Here is a 19,389-nt window from a genome sequence, read left to right on the forward strand (position 1 = left end):
ACATAATAGAATGGACATTTTTGACTAAACCGAAAAGATTAGCACTGGTAGAGTCATCAGAACACTGTGTGTTGAAGCAGCAGCCACATCAGCAATAGAAATAGCTGGCCTGAGTAGATATTCTGCTTGTGAAAAGGCACTTCTATGAAAATACTCTAGTTTTCTATCTAAAGGGTCTTTAAAAGAAGTACTGTCTTCCAAAGGAATAGTAGTACATTTAGCCAGAGTGGAAATGGCCCTATCCACCTTGGGAACAATTTCCCATAGATCAGCACTAGCAGCAGGTAAAGGATATAACTTTTTAAACCTTGCAGAAGGAACAAATTAATTACATGGCTTAGATCATTCCCTAGAAATTATGTTAGCGATAGCATCAGGAATATGGAAAACTTCAGGAAGATTAACATCAGTTTAAAATTTGTTTATTTAAATTATTACAAGGTTTATCATCAGAAACTTTACTATCTTTAATCACTAAAGTAATTAAAACCTCTTTTAAAAAAGAACAAATATGTTCAATTTTAAACAAAAAAGAGGAAATATGAGGTTCAACATCAGTTGAAGATTTCTCATCACCAAAGGAAACTTCACCATCTGAAGACATAACAGTATCCCTGTTCAGGGCACATAGAAGGTACAATCTGAACTGACCTTTAACGCTTGTTTCAAACAGCTTGCACCTCAGATACTGCAGCCTTCATATAATTTTTCACAGTAGGTGAAACAATATCAACATTCTCCTGTAATGAACAAATAGAAGGTGCATTAATAGCCAAAGAAACAGAATTAGGTTGACCTGATTGCATTACTAATTCTAAACATCAGTCACATAAATGAGCTGGAGAAGGCACCTCAGCTTTTTTTTTTTACAATAAGCACACCTTATAATGATAGAAAAGTGTTCAGGGGACTCAGTTTATTGGGTAGATTTAGGGACAAAATCAGAATGCTTCATTATAGCACATGGCAAAGTAATGCAATAAACACTATAACCCTATTTAAAAGCTCTTGAGGAATGGAAATCACTTACCCCCTCCTAAGTAGCTGAAGGGTAGATAACGCTCATCAGTAAGAGGAAAACACACATGAAAAAAAGCTATTAGGGATTATAAGGTATTAAGCTCGCCAAAATCCAAAGTGCGCATAGCCGAGGAACAACATGCGCTAACCCAACAAGCATTAACCAGACGTGTGCAACCTTGATGCGTGTAAATCCATATATATATATATATAAACAAAAAAGTGCCTATAACATGGCTATAGAGTGTCTAAATGTTAATAAATGATACTTACCAATAGACACTCGTTCACTAGCAAACAAGCAGCAGCCAAACTAGTACTGAAACTTATCAGCAGAGATGGAATAAGAGTATATTGTAGATCCATAAAGGGAGGCAAAAGACAAGTCCCTGCAACCCACTATGGAAGTTTTATTAAAAATGTCCCATGAGGTGAAAAAAGAATCACAAACCATACCCCACATACATCCCTCTGACAAGCACTGTACTCTGAGGGGAAACCAGGACTCATTATAAACTGAAAACCCTCTCTCTGAAGAAGGAAATGCACATCTTCATTCTTCAACCACCTCCAGCGGATGCAAAGTAAAGACTGACGTATGTGTGAGGTGGGAGGGGTTTTATAGGGCTCTTGGGGTTTGGGAATCTTTGCCTCCTCTTAGGGGTAGAGAAGAGTAAGTCCCAGGAGTAATGGATCATGGACTCTCACCACCTGTATAAAAGAAAAAAATATTTTGGGTTTCATGTCCCTTTAAGATATCTATCAAAACAAACATAAGTCTCTATATACAAAATACATTACATAACAAATCCTTAACTTTTAATTTATAAAAATGAGAAACAATAACTTTTTTTTTTTTTTTTTAATATTTTTATTGAGGCAAACAAACAGGATTACAGTCATGAAATGAAGGGCAACATCACAAAAGCAATAATACAGATCTATGGTTTCGTACAATAATATATCCTTAAACAAGACGCTAATCAAGTCCTGGTAATACCATTTATCAATGCCTCTATTTTAATGATTAAACTTTCTGGCGTCTTCGATGTAATATAGATCCACTCATGGGATCTGGTGGCTGGTACCTATCTGAAGACATATTTTGAGACAAAAAATTCTTCAGGAAACTTTGCAAGCACAGTATATGTAGATCATAATGAGCAATCTGTAATATAAGATATAACCGAGGTCTAGATATCTTACAGAACTCAAATAAAGCATTATAAAAATTTACCGGTTTACACTGTACGTAGGAGACAAAGGGCATAAGAATAAACAGTATAATATATGTTATGGTTAGGACTTGAAGAGCCTTCTAATGAAAAAGTAAGAAAAAGCAAAGATCATAAGCTCTTCAGACAGAGCAGAGGCTACTTAACTCTGCCAAAATGCGGAGATAAAGGTACGTACCCTTCACCGCATAAGTAAAAAAAAAAAGAAAAAAAAATAAGAGATGAAGGGGAGGGAGGGCGGAAAATAATCTGGCAAAAGTATTCCTCACAGCTACTGACAGTTTTACAAAGAAACAGGCTTCTTGGTCATGACCATCGTCTGGAAAACATCAAACAATGCTATAAACTGTATAGTAGAATCCATATAAACATTAAAAACTAATGTGGTGGTTGCTTCGGGTATGGAAAAACACATGTGTGAGCTATTATGTTTTTGTCGCCCTTAGAAACATAGACTAACAATACAAGAACATCACTCAAAACAAACATTTGCATGTTCGTGGTGCACCATCACACATAAATCTATCTAACACTAGCTAGGGTCTATAATAGATGGCATAGTGCTCTAGTGGTTTAGTGAAACTGAGAGTAGTAAGCACATCCCAGGCACAAGCCTATCTTGGTCAACTAACTATGCTGGCAAAAATATTCCTCACAGCTACTGGCAGATTTTACAAAGAAACAGGCTTCCTAGTCATGACCATAATCTGGGGAACATCAAACCTAGATATATAATGCATAATAGAGTCCCTATAAACGTTAAAAACTAATATGGCGGTTACTTCAGGTATATGAGAACCTATGTTTGACCTATTATGTTCTTGTCACCCTTCGAAACATAAAGTAACAATACAATAACATCACTCAAAACAGACATTCGCAGATTCGTGGTGCAACATCATACATAAATCTATCCAAGACTGGCTAGGGTCTATAATAAATGGTATACTGCTCCAGTGATTTAGTAAGACTGTGAGCAATACACCCTCAACAGCCACAAGCCTATCTTGTACAACCTTAGCAGAGGCAAAAACTATTTCCTAGGATATTAGATATGGTTAAGTAGCCTTCTTGTGTAATGGGGTTTGACTCAAGTTGATACTCTATTATTATAGGCATCTCCAGCCATCAGTGGGAACAATAAAGGTTGATCTGCATCTATATGATAGACAAGACCTTGCTAGCCAATGGGACACGCTGTATAAACTCACACCCTAGCCAGCTATAATGCATTCAAACTGTGACATATTTATGTTAGGAGTTACCCACCTAGGTAAAAACAGATAGCTGTTATTAGGAAAAGCCATAGCAAAGAGTAAAGACAAATAATAATGTGACAAAATATTGGGGAGCTTATTAATGATCATAAATGTGGTTAATGAACCAAACACTCAACTTAAGGACTATTACTGACAAGTCCTCATTAATACTGTTCATAGGGAAAACATCAAGAAGGTCTAGTCCCGAAATCCACACGTTCTCAGATAATGATCTTCATAAATGTAGATTCTTCAGCTACACCTAAAATAAAATGATTCAATACATCCAGGAGCTGAACTTTAAGTAGTAGCATATTTAACAGGCAAGATGGTATTGTGGGCACTTAGCAACCTATGCTGTGGTAAGAATGTCACCCAACTCCAGCTTTTATGTTCATCTTAGAGAGCCTAAATCCTTCACGCTGCAGGGTCATCAAAAGAAGGTTAGTATCCATAGGCAAACCTCATGTGAAGCACCCCCCTAGGCCCTAGGCTATGGAAATCTCCAAGGCAGTGCCACAATAGGAGACAGACAGTGATCCACACACACCAGCAGTGCAGCACTCACGGAGACCGGCCACTCCCACATCTGCACTTGGCCCCGCAGGAACAAACAAGAAACACCTCTAGGTGCTATTATCTACATGACTCACCAACTCGCCTCCACCGGAGGGGAGCCCATCAGTCTCACAAGTGTCTCCCACAGGGGCCAGCACACCGCAATCCAGCAGGACCGGCACTCCACAAACCTCGGTAAGACCTCCTACACTTCCATCCTGCAGTTGCACAATCTCAGGGAGATCAGGCCCGATGCGAAAGTCCCCAGCACTTATCTGCACTACTCCAGGCTTCTTACTAACAACCATCTCTCCCTTCTCTTCATTTGTTATACTTTTGCTTGTTACGTGCGCTGCTTCAATCTTTGTGAGCAGCGCGTCAAATCTATTGAGGATCCGTTGCTCATATTCAGCCAGTAGGGTCTGTAGTGTGGCGCAGATGACTTTCTCCATATTCAAAGAGAAGTTTGCGGCCCACTGTGTCTTCAAAGATAGCGATACCCCAAAATAGTCGCCTTATTTATTCAAGCCAGATGTTCTGTATGAGACCCCTTAGGTTTCTAGCAATAGTTCAGCATCCAAAGACTGTTCCACAGAGGAAAAACTGAATAAAATTGAAATAAAAGCAGGAGCCTCCTAGATGCACGTCTTAGTTCTTTGGCTGCTAGCTCCGCCCCCCCAACAATAACATTTTGATAAAAAAAGAAGGTATTAAATATAGGTTGACTGTTTAGGAGGTAATAATACTGCTGGACTGACCCATACAAATGTGTTCACTCTACTCACTAGACTTTTTACATAGTCTCTATTTGCAAAAATGACAAATATGACAATAGCTTCACCTGCAACTCGCAAGGAAGGGCCAGAATAAACCAGTGCCATTTCTGATCAGATATAGTTAATCTACGTTTAACATCTACCCTAGCATCATTTCTAGCATCATTTGTAGTTTGTAGGAGGCATGGCATGACAGCACAGTACAGTGTGTGTGTGTGTATATATATATATATATACTGTATATATATCCTGTATTAGGCTACAATGTGTGATTTTGTAAAATTTTGGGATGGTGGTGTGCCACAGGATTTTTTAATGTAAAAAAGTGTGCTACGGCAAAAAAAAGGTTGCAAATCACTGCCATAGAGAATATTCTAAGAAAAATCGATCCTATTTAAGAAATGTGTAAAATAAAAGAGAAGTATTACATGACGATCATGAGTGTTTTGCATTAGATATAATTATTTGATTAATATTTTCCATTAAAACAAATCTTTATGTATTTGGTAGTATTTTACTTCGTTTATTTAGTAAAATAGAAGCATAAATTTGATTAAGAAAAATATTTTATTTAAAGTGATGGTAAATACTAGCGTTTCAAAAATGCTAGGATTTACCAGCACTAAAAATAAAGTTTATAAAAAAAACTGTGTAGAAGGTACCTTTATTTGTTGCAGCTTCACTGCTATGTTAAGTAGCTCCAGACGCCCATGGAAAAAATCTTATTTTTCAATAAGGTGACATTTCCACTTCTTAGCCAATAGCCATACGGCACTGTGCTGTATTCTAGCACGGCTATTGGTTAAGAGGTTTAAACGTCACTTCATTGAAAAAAAAAAAGGACTTTTCCCGTGGGTGGCCAGAGTCGCTTAGGTTAGCAGTGAAGCTGTGACAAAATAAAGGTACCTTCTGTACAGTCTTGTTAAACTCGTAAATAAAGGTCACCTTTAAATTATATTTTATGAATTACAATGTATATTTTAGAAAAGATGCATCAATGAAGATATGTTCATCCACAGGTGTACTTATTAAGTGTAATTTATTAATTTATTGGAATTAAAGATACTGGCTGCTTAGAACTCAAACTTACATTTCATTATCATTATTATTATTGTTTTTTGTTTGTTTTTTCCAGAAAACGATGCGGGCCAAAGAATATGAGTGTTTTGCGGTAAAAATCAATAGATTAGAAAAGCTGTGTAGAGCTCTGCAAGAGGAAAGAATTGAACTATACAAAAAAATAAAGGAAGCTAAGGCCTCAAATGAGACCTTGGAAGAAGTGGAAGAAGAAATCGATGGAGTTGGCACCTCTGATCTGGCTGAAACGTGTAGCACTGAACCTTCCGTTATAGATGAAAAAATTATTAAAGATCTAGAAAAAGCTTTTATGGTGACACACACTTTACAAGACGTGTCTGAAGATAGTGGCTTGGAATGTCTTCAGTATGGAATCAGCGACTTGCCTTCTCAGATGGAGAAAGTGGCTGAAAGTTGCCCAATAGCTAAACGTTCCCCAGATTTGAGCTCCCAGGAACCATCAAAGAATGAGTCACAGCAGTCATCAGCGAATAATGACATGGAAGATGTAGACTGATCCAAAATATTATTTAACATTGATCTGCAATTTACTGCTAATATTTGATAGGCACAATATATTATGTTTAGAGTGCATAGAATTGCAATCCATTGTATTGCAATGTGCGTATAATACAAAAAGGGAGAGTATTCCCTTACAACAATTTAGATCACCTGCAAAAATGCAATGAAATCTTAAAGAGAGATAAATATGTTGTGGAATAATATATTTTTTAACCTGAATTTGATACATTTCATATTATTTTAATTAATTTCTAGGGACATGCTTTTTATGACTTAGGTAGAGAGTGCAATTTAAAAAAAGAATCCAATTCATTTCTGTTATCAAATTTACCTATATATTTTGATCTTCTTGATTAAACTTTAGATCCTATCCATGAGTGAATACCTAGGTAGGGAACATGCTTCATTGCACTATATGATATGCAACAATATAAAACATAGAGGGCCACATTACAAGTAGCACTCTAAATAACATTTTTGCTTGCACGCTAAATGCGCTCAAAGTAAAATTTGAATGCAGCCAGGTTGAAAGTAAAAAGCGAGAGCAAAAGTCTGATGTGCGCTAACTTCAGGATTTTAGATACCCTGACCGCACTTATTTGTTCTCCCCATAGACGTCTATGGGGCGCGCTGTTATAAAAATGTATTTGTTATCATTCGCGTGCTAACCCGGAACTGTGTTAGACAAACAGAGCTAAACCCAAAGGTAGTTATGAATACTTTAAATGTTTATATATATATATATATAAATATATATATATATATGTGTGTGTGTGTGTGTGTGTGTGTGTGTTTTAAATATGTATCTATACCTATATATCTATATGAATATATACAGATATAGATATACTGTATATTGCATATGCAGATATATGTGTAGAAATATAAATTTATAAATAAAAATGATATTTTGTTCTATGGGAAGAACATTGGAATTTAAAATATTTTTATTCAAAACACATTAAAATGAATACAAATTATATTGCATGTTTCAAGGTATTTGACTGGGAAGGGCTCAACAGTGCATATATATATATATGTGTGTATTTGTGTTTACATGTATATTTGCACATATAAACACATAAATACACATATATAGGCATATATACACACATACACATATACAGAAAAAAATAAACAAAGCTATCCAAAATAAAAAATTTAAACCTAAACTAATACCCCTATAAAAAATAAAAAATACCCCCAAAATAAAAACACCCCCTAATTAATACTAAACTACCAATAGCCCTTAAAAAGGCCTTTGAAGTATATTTCTCTAAGTTAAACAGCTCTTTTACCTAAACAAATTATCAATTACCCCCTAACAGTAACCCCCCCCCCACCCACCCACCAAACCCTAAAGGGGCATTTGTATGGGCTCTTTTCCAGACCATTAAATCCCTTATCTTAAAAAAAAAAAAAATCCTAACACTAAGCCCCAAATAGGTACTCACCATTCCTAAAGTCTGGCGGAGAAGGTCTTCTTCCAGGTGACTCCATCATCTTCTATCTTTATCTGGAGCAAAGGCGGTGCGGAGCGGAGGTGCAGAGCTGTGGATCCTCAGCGGCGGTCCTCACTGGCAGCGCAGAGCTGAGGTGCAGAGCTGTCTTCCCCGAGGTGTGGATTCTCAGCGGCGGTCCTCAATGGCCGTGGCGGCAGCGGCAGTCCTCAGCAGCATGGAGGCTCCTCTTCATCCAATGTCCATCTTACACTAAAGATTAAATTCAAGGTACCACAATCAATTGGGGGTAGCTTGCATTCCTATTGGCTGAAATTTTGAAATCAGCCAATAGGATTAGAGCTACTGAAATCCTATTGGCTGTTCAAATCAGCCAATAAGATTGCAGTAGCTCTCATCCTATTGGCTGATTTCAAAATTTCAGCCAATAGGAATGCACGGTACCCCAATAAATATGGGGTACCTTGCATTACATTTTCAGTGTGCCACGGACGATCGCATGAAGGGGAGCCTCCACACCGCTGAGGACCGCTGCTGCCAAGGACCACCACCGTTGAGGACCACCGCTGAGGATCCACACATCGGGGAAGCCATCTCCGCGCCACCTTTGCTCCAGGTGAAGATAGAAGATGATGTAGCCGCCTGGAAGAAGACATTCTCTGTCGGACTTCAGAAACGGTGAGTACCTATTTGGGGATTAGTGTTAGAATTTTTTATTTTTTTATTTTCAAGATTAGGGATTTAATGGGCTGGAAAAGAGCTGACTGCCCTTTTAAGGGCAGTAAAAGAGCTGAATGCCCTTTTGAGGGCGATGGCCATACATATGCCCCTTTAGGGGCAATGGGTACTTTAGGTTTTTTAGTGTTAGTTTTTTTTTATTTTGGGGGGTTTGGTGGGTGGGGTGTTTTCTGTTAGGGGGGATTTAGTAATTTTTAAATGTAAACGAGCTGTTTAACTTAGGTCAATGCCCTACAAAAGGCCCTTTTAAGGGCTATTGGTAGTTTAGTTTAGGGGTGTTTTTTTTTTTATTTTATTTTTTTTCATAGGGATTAGGTTTAATTTTTTTTATTTTTGGCAATATTGTTTATTTTTTTCTGTAATCTTATTTTTTTTTATTTTTTGTAATTTTAGATTATTTTTTTTCTTTAACTTAATGTTCGGTTTTATTTAAGTGTAACTTAGTATTGGGGTTAATTTAGGGGGTGTTAGGTTAGGGGGCTTAGTAATTAAATTAAATTAGTTATTTGCGTTGTGGGGGGTTGGCGGTTTAGGAGTTAATAGGTTAATTAGGTTTATTGCGATGTTTATTGCGATGTGGGGGTTTGGTGGTTTAGAGGTTAATAGGTTAGTTAGGTTGATTGCGATGTGAGGGTTTGCGGTTTAGGTGTTTTGTTAATACTTTGTTCGGGAGGTTAGGTTTTTTTTTTGTTATACTTCGTGTGTGCAGGTGGGTAGGTTTTTTTTGTTATAATTTGTACGGGCGGTTACGTGTTATTTATTTCTTGCGAGCCGTCACGTGTTTTTTCAATATTTCGTGTGGGCGGTTGCGTGTTTTTTTTTTTTAAGGCTTCGGGTTTGCCTACGCTGCATCCAGGTGGATTCCGAAAATGGCAGGGTGTGTGGATTCTTTCACAACCCTGCCATTTTCGGAATCCACCTGGATGCAGCTTTGTTGCATCCAGGTGGATTCTTTTGGCTGCGCACGCAGCCAACATTCTTTTGGCTGCCTCACACAGCCAACATTCCTTTGAGGATGCGTGCGCAACTGAAGACAGCGATGGACGCGTTACAAACGCAATAAAAGTATAGATATATACACACACACACACACACACACACACACACACATATATATATATATATATACAGTATATACACACACACACTCACATTGGAGCCCTTCCCAGTCAAACCGTTTTTAACCCTTTTAAAACATATTAATCAATAGTATTATTATTATTATATGTGTCTAATACTTTATTTTACTGTGTTTTGCATAACTTTATATTTTTTTAATCCCTTACACTTTACTTTACTAAAAATTTTTAGCATAGTTTCGGTTTGCTCTCGAGCACAAACTATAACTTTTAGATTGAAATAGTTTTTTATTAAACAATCAGTTCAATACACAAATGATTCCATGCAATATTTCAAGCAGAATATATCAAAGCAAGTTTTACAATCTCCCCATGTATACAATTCTTTTGACATAGTAGTCTTGTGTATTTGAGATAATAGCCCTCACATGGGCGAGAATCTGTTATGAAATGTTCCACTTTTAAAGGGCATACATTAAGTAATACATAAGAAAAGAAAAAAAAGAAAAAACCCTAAATATAACTAACAAACGAACAAACCACTTATCTGCATGTCTTCTAATAACCGTCTTGTAACTAACTTATATTCTATTTCTAATCGTTAATTGTCCACTGAGTTCATTTTAGAGCCCTAGCTTCTCCTTCCTACAGCAGTTTTACAGTCCTTCTTCATCTGGCTGCTATTACTCTAGTTACGTAATTTGTCTTTCATTTAACACCCAATAGAACCATGTCTTATTGAAAGATTCCACTGTGTCTTGAATATAGGCAGCTGTTTCACACATAGCAAACATATTTCTGATTCTCCCCAAAATCTCCCTCCATTCTGGTACTCCCAATTTCCAATATTTTGCTATAGCAATACGAGTCACTGTACACATTATCCTAATAAATTTATTTATATATAAATTGAATTTTGGGTCATCTGCACTCAACAACCCTTGCATAGGTGTCAATATAACCTGTTCTTACAGAACTGTGGTGATCATTCTGGAAAGGTTCAGCTGAATCTCCTTCACCTTAGGACATTCCCACCACATATGGAAATACGTGCCTAATTGTGTACATCCTCTGTAACATTGTCTGGTCCCTCCCCTTACCATATGAGCTGTTTTTAAGGGGGTGAGATACCAGCGAAACATTGTTTTAATGCTGTTTTCTTTCAGATCTGCTCCTAACAGGCCTTTAGTGGAATCGAAAAATATTTGGTTCTAAGTTTTCAGGTCCTGTGTCTTACCTACATCAGTTTCCCATTGGAGTATAACAGTGGGTTTGGAAGTTGTTTTTATTTCCTGTATGTAATAATAAAGTTGGGAAATTGCTTGTTTCTGTCTGTGTGTCGCGTAGCATAACTTTTCAAAAATGTGTTTTTTAGTCTTGTGATCTGTCTCAGTTTTAACATACGTGTTAATAGCTGAAGCTATCTGCAAATATTAAAACCATGGTAGTCGTACAGGCTCAAGCTTATTTTGCAATTGGTTGAAGGTCAGTATTTTCTTATTATCTAGAAAGTCAGCTATCCGGTATAGGTCTTTATGCGCCCATTTATCTATCAGTCGTCTAGTCTCTCTTGATAGAATATATCTTAGAGGTCTTAATAATGAGGTGGTAGGCAAAATCAAATTCCCTCTGTTTGCAACCTTGATATGTTTAATTGTCATTGTCGTTATTGGGTTCTGGTAGTCCCCCTTATGTCCATAATTGTCACCTTCCCATATAATGTCTAATTGAGGCCACAACACATCACTTTGTCTTCTTCCTAGTAATGAGTTTTGGGCTAACCTAGCTGCCAGATAGTAATCTATCAAATTGGGAAGTCCCACCCCCCCCCAACTGTCTATGCCTTGTAAGTATTTCCTGCGGTATCCTTGCCTGTCTAGAGCCTCTCAAATATCTATGAAGATCTGTTTGTAGCTTTTTCAGCTCTGTTTTATCTATGTTTATTGGTAGAGCCCGAAACAAATACAAGATTCTCGGAAGTATGTTCATCTTAATTGATGATAGTCTACCATACCAGGAGAAGTTATATTTCCTCCATTTCAGCAAATCGGCTCTTATTAACTTAAACAGGGGTAGGTAGTTGGCTTTGTATAATTGAGAAGATTGTTTGGTTAGTCTAACTCCCAGGTATTTGATATCGTCCTTCACCCATTTAAAATCGAAATTCATTTCAATCAATTTGATTGTTTGTTTTGGTAAGCCCAATGAGAGCGCTTCACATTTTTCTATATTTATCTTGTATCCTGAAATATCTGAAAATTGTTGTAGAATCCTGTAAATGTTAGGGAGTGAAATAAGCGGCTTAGTTACCGTCAGCAGCACGTCGTCTGCAAACAATGCTATTTTGTGGTGTATGTGTTGTATCTGCAGTCCTGCAATGTCTGGGGAGTTTCGTATGTTCCGCAGCTAAAGGTTCAATACAGATAGTGGACAGCCTTGCCTAGTGCCATTGCGTATATCAAAAGCTTTTGATTGGTGTCCAATTACTCTTATATGTGCTGTCGGTTTAGAGTATATGCCTCCCAGTGCCTTTATAAACGACCCATCAAATCCCATCCTTGTTAGTACTGTATTCATAAACGTCCAAACTATCCTATCGAATGCCTTCTCCGCATCCAAGGAGAGGATCAGAGAATGTGTTTGCTTGTAATGGAGGTAGTCAAGGATTGTGATCATTCGCCGAATATTATCTGGGGCCTCCCTATTTTTAACAAATCCGACCTAGTCGGGGTGTATGAGAAGGGGAAGAATATGTTTCAGACGATTGGCAAGTATTTTCAGATCTTGGTTTATTAATGATATGGGCCGGTAACTAGAACACATCATGGGATTTCTACCTTTCTTAGGAATAACAATAATCTTGGCTTGTAAAAGATCTTCGGGTATAGGCTGGCCGTCAAGAATGTAATTAGCAAATTTGACTATGTGGGGAATCAGTAGTTGTCTAAAGAGTCGGTAATACTCTCCTGGGAATCCATCAGGTCCCGGAGCTTTCCCTGGTTTAAGCTCTTTAACCGCCGTCACGACTTCCATCTGCGTTACCTTAGCGTTTAGTTGGTCTTTCTGTTCTGTAGTCAGTTGTGACAGGTTGGCTGAGTCTAGGAAATTTTCAAGAACCGTCTGAGTTTTGTCAGTTAATTGAACATTTTTACCATCATATAGGACCTTATAGTATTCTGCAAAGGTGTCCACAATTTCTTGTGGGTGTGATGTGACTCGCCCCTCAAAAGTCTGAATATTCGGGATAGCTACTGACTGATATGAGTCTCTAATTCTCTTCGCTAAATATTTGTCTGGTTTGTTTGAATATATAAAGTAGTTGGCTTTAAGTCTTTGGGCTGTCTTAACCGAGTTGTCATTTAACATAGTGTGTAAGTCTGCCTTTTTCTGTTGCAAGGTGTGGAGTTTAACTTGTGAATTGGTCTGTCTATGTTCTCTTTCTAAAAGGAGAATTTCCTGTTGGAGTTGTGTATGTCTCATCTCCGCCTTTTTCTTACAAACTGCTTTTTCTTTGATTAATAGTCCCCGGAGTACGAGCTTATGTGCAGCCCATACTGAGAGTGGATTGTCCGTTGTGGCTGTGTTAATCTTCCAGTAATCGCTCATCTCCCTAAGTATTCTGTTCTTAGTGTCTGGGTATTTCAAACAATTTGGGTCAAAAACCCATGTTTTAACACGTCCTGGGGATGCCATGGATCCCATAAGAATTTGTGTGATGGAGTGGTCTGACCAGACACATGGGTGTATCCTGGCTTTTTGTAAAATAGGTTGCAATAATTGGCTGGTAAATACATAGTCAATTTTGGTGTAACATTTGTGTGCCGATGAATAATAGGTGGTGTCAGTGGTGTCCCCATATAGAGTCGCCCATGTATCTTGTATATAATGTGAATCCAACATCCTGATAATTTTTTTGATCATCAAGCCCTAAAGTAAGACAATGGCCTCTATTTATGAAAGGTCTTGCGGACCTGATCCGACAGTGCGGATCAGGTCCGCAAGACCTCGCTGAATGCGGAGAGCAATACGCTCTCCGTATTCAGCATTGCACCAGCAGCTCACAAGAGCTGCTGGTGAAACGCCGCCCCCTGCTGACTCACGGCCAATCGCCCGCCAGCAGAGTGGTGTCAATCAACCCGATCGTATTTGATCAGGTTGAATTGCGGCGATTCCTGTCCGCCTGCTCAGAGCAGGCGGACAGGGTTATGAAGCAGTGGTCTTCATTCGGAGCTTGATAGATAGGACCCTATATCCTTCAAAGTATGAAAGTCTAAGACTACTAGATGTAAACACTGGAACTAAGCACAACACAGTCACATCCTTATTAAGTACAGTGTATGGATCCTTCACAGAGGGTTAGAAGGTGTGAAACCCTTCTTGCAGAAGAATGTCCACATGAAATATAGTTTTCAGGGTAAAAATGAGACACATTTACAGGTTCAGATGGAGCCTCAAAAAGTGGATCAAGTACAAGAATCCCAAGGAGGAGTCATTAAAATGATTCCTGTGCCCGTCAGAATTTTGTAATAGACAAAATGGCAAAAACTTGCAACCAGAAAGCACTATAACTCAAAATTGCCATCATGAACTGTGGAGAAATGCAAATATGCTTAAGAACTGGATCATTCCTGTTGAAATCCATTAAGTTTAATTTTAGATAACCCCACTGTCCTGACAAAAGCTTCTCTGTGAAGTTGACATTCTGTCTGCTAGACTGGGACTAGGCAGCCTGCATTGTAAATCACATTTACATGAAGATGGACTACTGTGAATAGTATGATAATTCTGGGCACAAAGAAAAAATTTACTATTTTTTCTTGAGAACTGCCAGACTCTTAATTCCAACCTGGAAATGTATATATTGGACACTACTGTCTTGTCTGTAACAACTACAAGAGCAAAACTGATTAGTCCAGATTCAATTTTCTTGTTACAAATTTACCTGTTGAGTTTTTCTTTCATTTCCAACCTAACTTACTGAGATCTGTCTTGCTCTGAATGTCTAAAGGGAAGAATCTAGCTGAGATTGTACTCCTGTAACCACCACCCCAGGGGTTCTTTGAGATAAGAAAGGAAACAAAGTAGTGTTGTAATGGGGCATCTGTCATCTTGTCCATAATATAAATTGTTTAGGCCAGTTTTCTTAACATAGTCATCCAGGTTCTGGCTATGACAAATTTGTATTGTATGTTTGGCTATGAGAAAGTTGTATTGTATCTGAATGGTCAACTAAAATATACTTTTTTTGAGTCTTTCATAAAAGAAGATATACCATGACTTCTACAATGTTAAATTAGATCTGATTCTCTAAAGCTCTCTAGTATGGCTAAACTAAAGGGGCAGTCAACACCAGAAATTGTGTTGTTTTAAAAGATAGATAATCCCTTAATTACCCATTTCCCAGTTTTGCATACACGTTTTGTCTCTGTTATTACCTTGTATCTAAGCCTCTGCAGACTGCCCCCTTAGTTTAGTTCTTTTGACAGACTTGCTGTTTAGCCAATTGGTGCTCATTCCTCTGTAAATGCATGTGCATGAGCTCAATGTAATCTATATGAAACACATGAACTAATGCCCTCTAGTGGTAAAAAACTGTCAAAAATGCATTTAGATTAGAGGTGGCCTTCAAGGTCTAAGAAATTAGCATATGAACCTCCTAGGTTTAGTTTTCAACTAAGAATACCAAGAGAATAAAGCAAAATTTATTTATTACCCATTCCGTAGTTTTGCATAACCAACAAGGTTATATTATTATACTTTTTACCTCTGTAATACCTTATATCTAAGCCTCTGCAGGCTGCCCCCTTATTTCAATTCTTTTGACAGACTTGCGTTTTAGCCAGTCAGCGCCCTCTCATAAGTAACGCCACGGGCGTGAGCACAATGTTACCTATATGGCACAAGTGAACTAATGCAATCTAGCTGTGAAAAACTCAAATGCTTTGAGATAAGAGGAGGCCTTAGCCATTAGCCTACCTAGGTTTAGCTTTCAACAAAGAATACCAAAAGAACAAAGCAAATTTGGTGATAAAAGCTTATCGGAAAGTTGTTTGAATTTGAATGCCCTATCTGAATCATAACAGTTTAATTTTGACTAGACTATCCTTTTAATTATGATTAAAGCATATCTGTTTCTGTTCTTTATCTACTTTCCAAAGGAGATTTGTTGTTTCTAAAAGTTTCTTCACATTTATGTTAGTATTTTTCATGGAAATTCAAAACATAATAGACTCCATGAAGAAAAACATTGACATGTTTATTTGTATAGCTTTAATGTACAACAAATTTAAACACAATAAAAAGTCATCTATAACTCAAGACAAAATTAGTCCATAAACACTTTAAATCCAGCTTTATTAATTTAGAATATACATTTTTTTATATCCCTGGCTAAAAGTGCACCATTAAAAGTCCCATGTGAAAACAAATACTTTTAGTAGGTTTTAAAACATTTGAAATTCAATCAACCCAAGCAACAATTTTACCTCCAATGGCACATTTTAAGGCAAGTGAGTCTCGGAGAATGTTTTCATTAACTTTTTACCTTGAATAAATCAAAGACAAAAAAACATCTAGTGTTAAGTCTTCTGATGGTATTAGTTCTTGGGAATGGTTATTTTTTTATGGCTAAAAAATAACAGTAAATTTGTATTCAAGGGCAACATTTATATTTATTTGGTGGGCATTCAAACAATTTACTATCAGTTACACGTAATTTGTTTTGAAAAGCAATGTATGGGGAAAAAAAAGTTTCCACATATGATGGTTCAGATCAATACCTATAATGCTTGAAAGAAGGTCAACCAAAGGAAATAAAAACTTATCAAATATAGGACTTTGCAAACAATCAATTCAAAACCCTACAGAAAGCAGTTTTATTCTTGTGAAGCATCTCTCAAGAAATTGGAACAACATAAAACTATTCACCACAAAAATGGTCTAACTACAAACGGCAAAAATATAAAATCACAACAGTCCGCATATGTGGAAAAGGGTATTCAAAGGGACTTGGTGAACAAAAACCAAGAGCATATATATATATATATATATAAATATATATATATATATATATACACATACACACACTTTTTTCATAAAAAAGACCCCTTTAAATTGTAAATGTTTAAATGTGTAGTGTTAATTAACAGTAAAGTAGGTTAACTTATTTAGTGGTTTAAAATTGTGCTTGAACACTACCAAAACAAAGCAAGCCTAATGTGTAACAAAATAGTATATGTCAGAAAACGATACACATCTCAAAACCTATTTATGCAGAAATATGTCTAATGCAGTGCATAGGCTACCTGAATTATATATAAAGCTTTAATGGCAAACACTTAGATAATAAGTAGGTGTTGTACTTTATTAGGGGGGTCTCTCTCTCTCTCTCTCTCTCTCTCTCTCTCTCTCTTCAGATAGAGCATGCAATTTTAAGCAACTTTGCAGGAATGAAAGCTTTGGAGCCAGCCAATTTTTGGTTCAGTACCCTGGATAGGGCTTGCTGATTGGTGGCTACATTTAGCCATCCAATCAGCAAGTGCAACCCAGGTTCTTAACCTAAAATGGGACGGCTCCAAAGCTTTTATTCCTGCTTTTTCAAATAAAGATACCAAGAGAACATAGAAACATTTATAATAGGAGTAAATCAGAAAGTTTCTTAAAGGGACACTGAAACCAATTTTTTTCTTTCGTGATTCAGATAGAGCATGCAATTTTAAGCAACTTTCTCATTTACTCATATTATCAAATTTTCTTTATTCTCTTGGTATCTTTATTTGAAATGCAAGAATGTAAGTTTAGATGCCGGCCCATTTTTGGTGAACAACCTGGGTTGTTCTTGCTGATTGGTGGATAAAACCAATAAAAATGTGCTGTCCAGAGTTCTGAAACAAAATAAAAGCTTAGATGCTTTCTTTTTCAAATAAAGATAGCAAAAGAACAAAGAAAAATTGATAATAGGAGTAAATTAGAAAGTTGCTTAAAATTGCATGCTCTATCTGAATCATGAAAGAAAAAATTTGGGTTCAGCGTCCCTTTAAAATTGAATGCTCTATCCGAATCAGGAAAAAAAATGGGTTTAGTGTCCCTTTAAAGGGACAGTAAACACCAGAATTTAAGTTGTTTAAAAAGGTAGATAATCGGAGACTTCCGGAGGAGGAGCACAGGTGTATGGTCACGCAAGACACCTGCTCTGATTTACCTTTCCTTCAAGCCTGATGGCGGGAAGGCTGCGCCCAAACCCTTAGACCCAGGGCGGCTTGAATAGCTAATACTAACGCTACCGGAATCTCAACTTAGTGCCACTTCAAAGCACTAAAACTGCATGTAGCAGCATCCTCAAGAACCCATAAAATCTATGCAAAACTTCCTGCTTTAAATGTTTGAACAACAGAACCACTAGCAGCCGCTACAATAAATAGCGGAGAAGCATAAAAGGGAGAACTTTTTAACACACTAGCATTTAGTACATTCAATATCTGTACTATCTTAAAACTTTCCCTCTACACTGCTGGTATCTGCACACGGCTTCCACCTAGCCCGAAGGGCAGAAGAATACCTGAGCTCCGGTCAAAGACTTGACTAACAATACAAAGGTCTAATATCATTTTGGACCCGGCTCTCTAAAAATATAGAAGATGCCATTTCTACTTATCATCAGCGCATAGTCCCTCTCACAACCTTACCGGATCTAGTAACTCCTACCTGGCTTGGAGTGAGAGTTTTTTCCCCTGTCGACTGGTGACTGATCCGAATGCTGCTCTCTGGATGCCTTGGAGCACATCGTTCGTAGAGACGAAAGAGAACAGAGGCGTAAGGATACGCTGAACGCTACTTCTGATTGGACCGGACTTCTCTTCCACCGATGATGCGTGAGAGATCCGGATCCTAATCTTCCACTGCACTGGTTGCCCGGACTCCGACAGAAGTGACTTTCCAGACGCCGGAGCTGAGCTCTCAGTCACCTACCGGGTAATTTGGCCTGCAACTACCCTTTCTCCTGCTTGACCGGTGCTTCCCCTCCCACCGGTGCTGCGTGTAGGGGAGGCCCGGCTTATTGGAGAAAATCTTATGGACACTGTATGCCTTGATCAGGAGTCGGTAAAGTATGCAATATATAAAATGACTTTTGCATGTACTTTCTCTATTGCCGCAATCCTATTGTTTGCCCCTTGGGATTAAGCAGATATGGACTACTAACAATTGAATTGTATAGATTTAAGATGGAAAGCCCCTGCTAAAACCAAGAAACCTAAGTAAATTTTTTTTGGAAAGACCTATGACAAAATGAATGTATAGACTCTGTCAAAAATAACTCTCTCTATCATTGTCTATAGAGACTAGGAGAGTTTAGGTGCAAATGTATTATTAGTAAAACAACTTGAAAGTATTACTCTATAAGAACACATTAACAACAGCTTGGTAATCTCTCTTTTTTAAAGTTGTTAGAGGTATATATAAGCTATGCTAAATATACATTAATGTCCTTAAAACTACACATACAAAATCTGAGCAACATAATTTGCAACTTTCGCTTGATTGTAAACCACAGTTATAAGCTTGGTATATAAGATCTTGAATATTGTATTAGTTTATACTCTACTGTTATTTGAAGAGGCCTGTAGATAAAACACTCTAGATAACCATCACAACAATAGCATATAGAA

At 37.4% G+C, this 19,389-nt stretch overlaps 1 protein-coding gene across 1 annotated transcript in view; it reads left to right on the plus strand.

The window, feature by feature from the left end:
* The window catches only part of TXLNB (taxilin beta), a 203,551-nt gene that overhangs the window by 177,189 nt on the left and 6,973 nt on the right, over positions 1-19,389 (plus strand). The window contains exon 10 of the mRNA XM_053710659.1: positions 5,984-17,854. Within this exon, the coding sequence (XP_053566634.1) occupies positions 5,984-6,442 (459 nt within the window). The 3' untranslated portion in view covers positions 6,443-17,854. The remainder of the gene's footprint in view (positions 1-5,983; positions 17,855-19,389) is intronic.

The sequence above is a fragment of the Bombina bombina genome, chromosome 4, assembly GCF_027579735.1.
Source record: "Bombina bombina isolate aBomBom1 chromosome 4, aBomBom1.pri, whole genome shotgun sequence".
Taxonomy (NCBI): Eukaryota; Metazoa; Chordata; class Amphibia; order Anura; family Bombinatoridae; genus Bombina; species Bombina bombina.